The 7,745-nt window shown below is 37.6% G+C and overlaps 1 protein-coding gene across 1 annotated transcript; it reads right to left on the minus strand.

The window, feature by feature from the left end:
• Positions 1 to 240: 240 nt before the first annotated feature.
• Positions 241 to 6,859, minus strand: LOC137179152 (uncharacterized). The gene is made up of 6 exons (XM_067584049.1): positions 6,166 to 6,859; positions 4,455 to 4,587; positions 3,012 to 3,229; positions 1,824 to 2,903; positions 1,552 to 1,720; positions 241 to 881 (listed from the first exon to the last, which is right to left on the minus strand). The coding sequence occupies exons 3-6, from the start codon at positions 3,220 to 3,222 to the stop codon at positions 755 to 757; spliced, it is 1,587 nt and encodes a 528-aa protein (XP_067440150.1). The 5' UTR covers positions 3,223 to 3,229; positions 4,455 to 4,587; positions 6,166 to 6,859; the 3' UTR covers positions 241 to 754.
• Between the last annotated feature and the right edge of the window lie 886 nt (positions 6,860 to 7,745).

Raw genomic sequence — 7,745 nt, forward strand, 5'->3', positions numbered from 1 at the left:
AATAACTGCTAATTGTGCATCAATAAATGATAAAATTAACAGGGAAATATCAAACAAAAACTAATTTAAACCGGTAGAACAACAGTAAAACTCTGCATTTTAAATGGAATGGTTCTGTATATTATATATAAAATCTCTTCAAAATATGCTGTGTTTTTATGTTTTAATAATCAAGTTATAATGTAAAATTTACGTATAAACCTGCAAAAATACATCTTGAGAAAAGACGAGAGAAAAATATCACTTTTGGGAAATTTATTTAACAGCAATAATAGTTGTAAACAACTGGATGCATTTTTTTCAACAGATACAACATGCAAAGAAGCTACATATAATGGTTCTTGAACTATGACTGAATCCAAGTTGAGATACTCCAGAAGATTAGCCTCTTTAAATCTGGACATTTTTAACAAACTTTAACAAACAAAGTTTAAGTGTCAGGCACACAACAACAACCCAATTCAATCAAAATTTTGTTTACATTCTGAATGTTCCACAGTATGGCATAAAACTTATCTATCTCCATGGAGACAATCACGTGATGCCAACAGGCCAAGTTACAGGTCAGATCTGTGGAGAGGCGTACCCCCTCAAAATAAGAATGCACGTTTGTTAAGGTATTTTTGCAAAATAACAAAAATTACGTTGTGCCTTAATTACCATAATACACATTGTGGATTGAACAAAGCGAAAAGTAACAGTACCTCTTCTCAAACAAACAGTCAGAGTGCACAGAAGGAGTCCATATTTAGGCTTAACGCCACTCGTGATCGGAGAGGTCCTGGATCAGGGTGAGGACTCGAGGGTTCAGATTGAGACGACGCTTCGAGTTTTTATTCTCCACCTTAGTTCCTTTTTCTGGGTTTATCGAGAAAAAACACCTGTAGAATAAAAGCATATTAAGCATTTTAATTGATCAGTTAAAAAAAAAAACTTCATGTGTTCTTAACTTATTTACTTCGTGGATGTTTTTAAAGCCAAAACGTGGCTTGTTCCCATGAACTGCTATAAAAATAGTATATTTTGATATTTTTTTCTACTTTAAACATGTCACTCTTTTAGAGTCTGAAATATACATATCAAATATTAATTATATTTTTAGCTTTTTAACCCTTTCAATGCCAGTATGTTTACATAACTCTACATAATGCTGTTTTTATACAAAAAAAACTAAATAATTTCCATTAAATGCATTTAGTGAGTACACATACACAACATTATCCGACATCAATAGCACACACACTTTTCTTCCAGAAAACAATAAAAAGTGTGAAACTTTGCGGCATGCTTTGAATGGGTAAAAGTGGTGCCACCTGATGGACAAATATAAAAACTACAAATTGAAAGCCTGTGGTCCAAACCGAAATCTTAACATAAAGGAATGCATTAGTTTTTGTCAAGATAAACGTGGGATCAAAAATAGTGGTTTTAATGGGTTTCAATGGGGCAGTTTTTGGCCCTAGGAACTATTAAGGCAGTTTTTGTGTAGCTTAGCCATTTTAGGCTTAATTAAAGTACAGGTCTGAGAAATGCCATGCCATGTTTACTCACCTTTGAAGAAACTCCAGAGTTGAAGCCAGCTCAGATGGATAATGGATGTTGAAACAGAAGTAGCTCCCGAACATGAGGCACAATGCAGAAATGAAGGAGGAGATGTTTGTGTTGATGAGGTTCCGATCCAGACTCAGCATGTACCTTGTTGAGGAATAGCAGGACTGTCCTATGAACAAATTATTTAACAGGTTATATTAATAAGCGCTGCACTCACATGACAGATTCTATAAACAGTGCAATTAAAAAAAAGAGATATGAAACAGACTTACCACAGACAATAACAGCAGGTGTCAGAGGCACTTGCTCCAGTTGGACCTCTTCTGCCAGACAGGTATCTTCTACATGGAAGAACATGGACTCCTCCTTCTCATCAAAGTAGCTGAGCAGAAGCAGGACCATCTCTTTCACATCATCTGAGCAGCCACTCTGCTGTCCCCGCATCCTCTGAAGCCTTGCATAAGTCTGAAGGAACTTATTACTCTTGGTGACATAAACTGTGGTCATGTAGTTGAGAAGCCTTTTTCCCTTCAAATCCAAATTTCGCGTGAATGTCTCTTTGAGGTCAATCCCAGTGAGTTCCTTGAAGTGGACCGACATGCCAAGTTCGTCAAACCAAAATGGCCACTCCTCTCGAAGGCTTTTGATACTTTTTCCCTGGTTGACATGTTGACGCTGTGTGTAAAAAGTGGACTTCATTAGACATTTTACCTCCTCTGGATTGGCATCAGATTGTTGGAACATCTCCTTGAGTTTTTCCTTCTTTTGGTGCTGGCTCTCTTGAGTTTCTTCACGGGGCAGAAATTTCACATTCCATTTAATGCATCCGTAAGTGTCCTGCATTGCTGCTCTCTCTTCTAATGGGATCTCATCTGTGTGGTCTGAGTCATCAGCCTGATGTTTTCTTTTTCTTATTTTGGGTGTTGAAGTGCGCCTCACATTTTCGATTCTGTTTTGCAGCTGTTTTACAAGGGAATGGTAGCCTGTTCCAACAATATCGCCCTCTATTACATCTTGCAGAGAATTGGGATATTTTGCCACCATTTGCTTTGCAACATCAGTTGAATGCTTTTTACCTACATGGGGGCATTTTTCCATCATCTCAGTCACAACAATCCGGACCATTTGCCTCCTCAGTTTTGGGCCTGGCCTTTTTCCCCTCTCCAAAGAATCCATCACTTCCTCAGGAAATTTACTCCATGGAATTTCAAAGTTGTCTTCCCACTGTGTGTCAAGTCCTAGGCTGCTGGAGGAGGTTGACGATGAACTTTGGGGTGAAACAGAGAGCGATGACAGCAGTTGGGTAGGTGAGGCTTCCACAGATGATAGTGAGCTGTTCTCGGGAGTTTGGTCTTTAAATGACAAAAAAATAAGATTATGATTCACATTGTACAATATTACACAATGTCCATGTCTGCTTTTGCTGTTGAATAGCTGTGTGTTGTGGTGTTTTTACTTACATTTCTGTTTCCAAACAGAAAGAAGCTTTCTGGCTTGTACAGGTCTTAATACTGTCATCAAATCAGCCTCCGTTACGAAGCGTAGATCATCATACGTCTCGACTCCAATGGACTGCAAGTGCTCTTCCAGGATGTTTTTGTTTACTACTTGAAGTTCTGGTAGGGCTTCCATGATGGCGACATCTAGGAAGGTTCGCCCTGAGTCACTCATATTTACACTGAAGAAGAAATGCAGAACAGAAAAAATATACAGTACATACACTTAACAGAACAGGGACATGCATCAGGTAACACTTATATTAATGTCAAACTAACAGTCCAATTAACAGCTTTAATTGGACTTTATTTTGCCACAATACTGTGTTTTAGTGGAATGACTTGGAATCCATTAAGAATATATGATACCAAAGGATAGAAATCAGGCAGGTCATTAATGTTGATACATTGTAACCCAAGACTGTCCTTTGTCACAGAATACAGATGGTATTCTGAGAGGAAGATGCCTTTGTGGATATCCATCAAAACATACACAGATGTGTCATTTTGAATCAAGATGAGTAGAAGTTCACCAAACTCCATATACTCATCATTTCTGTACACAAGAAACTGTCCTTTTTTATATGCAGTGCCCTTGTACTGAATATCTGTGGCAACTGTGGTATTGCTTTCTGAAAAGGCTAACTCCCTGACTGCATGTTTAATAGCGTCACTGTAGAGGTTGGGATAAAACGCACAGCTGTCCTTCACTTGCAGTAGTTTACTGCATTCTTGCCCAGCTAAAAGATATGCCTGATACATCTGATGACGCTCTGACAATGTTTGACAAATATTTTTGAAGTTTTTCAAGTGTCTGGCACATCTTTTAAAATAACTGTGTTTACTTTCAAACCTAAGCGTCCATAATCTCCTCAATGGACCAAATTTCAACGACAGTGCTGAATAATGGCGCAAATAGTGGTGCTTGGGTTTGAGTTGAATTTCAGGAAACATCATCTTTCTCAACTCCAAATATTCTTGGATCAAAATGTCAAGATATGCTATCTGGGACAAGGAAATGTTCTGAGCACAAATAAGATCCACAATGTCTTTTAGCTGGAGAGCTAACTGCCATACTTCATCCTCATGATTTTGCACTTTGTCACCAATCAAAACTGGTAGCAATCTCAGAAGGTTCCAGTTTTGAATGGCTTGCCCTGATAACTTGGCTCCGTCAGGTTTGACAGCACATGGCTTTGTGAGTGCTTCAGATCCTTTGTACTTAAACTGTTTGATGCGCCTGTTTAAGAGTGAGTATGTGAACCATTTTTTCATTTTTATAATGTTCTTCAAGTACAGTGCTAGATCATATGACAAGACTCCTTCAAAGAGGTCATGACCTAAACAAGGCGGGAGACCAGGTTGGGATACGTGAAAAGACTCAAGGGTATTAAAGATAGAGTTTACCTTTATTCCTCTGACGTCTTGGATGTTTTCAGCCTGGAGATCAGCAACAGCTGTGTCATACGTCTCTGGGGTGCGTGGAGGACCACAGGCATTTGGATCAGCCTCAAACTCACTTCTCGTGATGTCACAGTACCTGCAAAAATATTGAGAGCGGCTGAAGTTCTCTGTAAACCCACCTATGCAATGAGAACCAAGGTTATCCCCAGCAATGCAGTAGAGACCCCCTTTTACTGTTTTTCCATCTACATTTATTCCATCTGTCTCCAAGGATTTCAGATCTGCCAACAACTCTGAGAAAACTTTGGCTATTCCAAAACGCTTTAAGTCATTCTCAACACACAACAAGACTAAAAACATATTATCAGTATTTGAACGCAAATGAATGGGTAAATTTGCTAATGAAAGATAAACTGCAAGAACTTTGTGTGTCTTTTTAGCAGAACCCAGGGGATTCACAATTTCAAATGAATCTTGATACAAAATCAGTTTGAGGCTTTCAGGGTTTTCATTAAAGAACTGGTGACATTTGAAAATTTTTCCATCATATAAATCCGTAAAAACCTCTACATCAGGATCTCCAAACTGTTGTGGCTGTGCATTCCTCCATAACTGGGAGTGCAAAAAGCTCTTCAGAGTTTCTGCCACTGGTATGTAGTACGCAAATTTTTGTGTCATGTTTTCATCCATTCCCAATAGCACTTTTTGGGGTTCCGTGTACTTAAACATTTTTGTGAATGTCTGATTTCTGGTGTATGTTGTTCTTAATTGTCCCTGATGACAGGCAGAGAACAAATCTGACTCTTTAATGCAGTCACATATTTTAGTGACTGCTTCATCTGATAGGCTCATATCATTTTTTAATAAAGAACTTACTTTAGTTATTGTGTAGGCTTGACCTAACTCGTGCACATTTTGCATCTCCTCAACAATAGTCTGTATAGTAGAGGCAGGAATAAGCAGCTGTCCTTGCAGTTTAAGGTAAAAGAGACACATGTTTCTGAGATAAGACTGACTATCATTCTCTGGCATATCACTGGCTGCACTAGCTGTTGGCATGGCTTCATGTGTGCTTTCTGAATCATCTGTACTGGCAATGACATTTGGGGGCTGAAGGCGAGTTTCCTTGTACATGTCATCAATACCATCAGGGGAGCATGCTTTATGCTTCCTACACATGTGAGAAGTAAATGATGACTTTTTTGTAAACACATGCTTACAACCACTTACTGGACATGACACAGACCTGCCCTCTCCAAAATGATCATTTAAGTGAGACACTAGCTCTTTCACCGTGTGTAAATTGCGGGCACATAATGAAACTGCGCATTTTAAATCCGCAACAACAGCTTTAGGAGCAGCTTGCGGTGCAGGTGCATTGTGCACACGATAAAAATGGCCCTTGAAAGCTGAGTAAGTGGTAAATGTTTGACTACAGTTGGCGCCAGCACATTTGAAAAGACAATGAGGCTCATTCCTATGTACTCTGCAATGCAGTACATAGCCTCTTAATGTAACAAATTTGCTTTTACAAAAGACGCAGGTGATCATTTTTAGGATTTCAAATGTTTGCCTGTGCTTTTCAGCTGAATTAAGTTATCACACATTGAGCTAACGTTACTGGTCTTAAATATGGACTGGTGCTAGCTAGCTAGCTTTCAGCACACATTTTCGTCTGGTCTCGAAAAAAGAGTAGCCTAAATATGAAGCTTACCTTCCAATTGAACAGCCACAGACCCTCCAAAAAACTTGTAGATTTGTCCTAAAATCTTTTAAAATGAAGTGGTCCGAAGATTTCTGCTCCGTTCTCTGCTCTGCAGACTGCACACTGGCTCCTTAGTGACGCTAACGGCTAATGGTTCGCGCTTCTCCCGCCCTCACGTCATTATCCAATCAGAGACGAACTTCAGCTGCGCACTTTTAAATTTCAAAATTAGGAGGACTCAGTGCACAATGAGAGAGTAAAAGTACAAGTGGTTAGAGGTGGCACTGTTAGGTTGTTTAGCCTGTGAAAATGATAATGATAAAGACTAAAAGAAACATAAAGCATACAAGGATTAGGACTGAACAGTGTTACTTTGCATATATCAATAATTTGAATGTCTTATACACACACTCTACAATATGCTACAAATAGCCTAAATTATAAATGCAATGTTATTAAAATTGTATATTTTTTATATTTAAATAGATAGGTAACCTCTCAGGTTCACAATAAAACTTTTTTGTGAAAACATTTTAAATAGGCCTACGTCAATTTGCATCATTTTATCAATCATGTTAAAATTACAGCATAAACTTGTAAAGTGACTTACATATATTTGTATTTTTTAAAACAACTGACTAAAACTATAGTTTTTACAATATTTGCATGTGAAATTAACTAAATTGTTTTGTTATGAGTATTACAGTATTTCTCTGTTTTTGTTACCAATATTTGTAGTTTTAACAAATAAATTTGATTGTAATCACATATTGTTGTTGTAAATATAACAAAAACATTCTGTTTAATAGTTTCCAAAAATTCACTGTACTTTAAACAAAAAATATATGTTTTTGAGTTTACAATACTTTTCTGTAGGGATTTTACATAGTTTTTATGTAAATTTCACAGTCATTTTTTACAGTGTAATAAAGAGAGTATTGCTATGTCCTTTTTTGCCCTAATTTGATCATAATCGGGCTCTGTACAGAAAATGGTGCAGCATCTCATTCCAGCACAAGTCTTCACATAGTGTCCCAGACTCAGTCAACATTTGAGAATTGCATTTTAAAAAGACATGTCCAATTGAATGTTACAGCAACCCGTTGAGAATTGTTAAATTGTTGAAATACAGGACTGTTACAATTAGAGCCCTCAGTTAAGATGTGTTTAATATATTATTTATTTTATTAAGCTTTATTAATTCAGTCAGTAAATCTGTTTGAGATCAAGATCTCTTTTGCAAGAGAGACCTGAGAAAAGCTTACATATACACAGGATAAGATGATAAGATGATTCATTCTCATCACAGTCACGAAACAATCATCATACTCACTCAGACACACTACTTAAAACAATCATATACATTATGAAGTATATCAGCTACTAAAACTCAAAAGTCCCTCAGAGGAACAAGTGTCTCTAACTTTAAACTGTGTTGCAGTTCATTCCTGTAGTGAAATGCATAATACTGGAAACTAGCCTTCCCCAGTTCAGAGTTTGTATGAGGAACTTTGAAAGCCAACCTGCTCTGTGATCTGGTGTCATGGTTATTAGCTCTGACCCCAACTAAAGATGTTACATAACTTGGC

The sequence above is a fragment of the Thunnus thynnus genome, unplaced genomic scaffold, assembly GCF_963924715.1.
Source record: "Thunnus thynnus unplaced genomic scaffold, fThuThy2.1 SCAFFOLD_107, whole genome shotgun sequence".
In the NCBI taxonomy this organism is placed as follows: Eukaryota; Metazoa; Chordata; class Actinopteri; order Scombriformes; family Scombridae; genus Thunnus; species Thunnus thynnus.

Bases quoted from the DNA above. Each gene is read 5' to 3' on its own strand.
- LOC137179152 (XM_067584049.1), bottom strand. From the start codon at position 3,222: ATGAGTGACTCAGGGCGAACCTTCCTAGATGTCGCCATCATGGAAGCC. The intron at 1,721-1,823 runs GTAAGTCTGTTT...ATTTGTTCATAG, and splicing joins ACCTGCTGTTATTGTCTGTG to GACAGTCCTGCTATTCCTCA. The intron at 882-1,551 runs GTGAGTAAACAT...TTTATTCTACAG, and splicing joins ACTCTGGAGTTTCTTCAAAG to GTGTTTTTTCTCGATAAACC.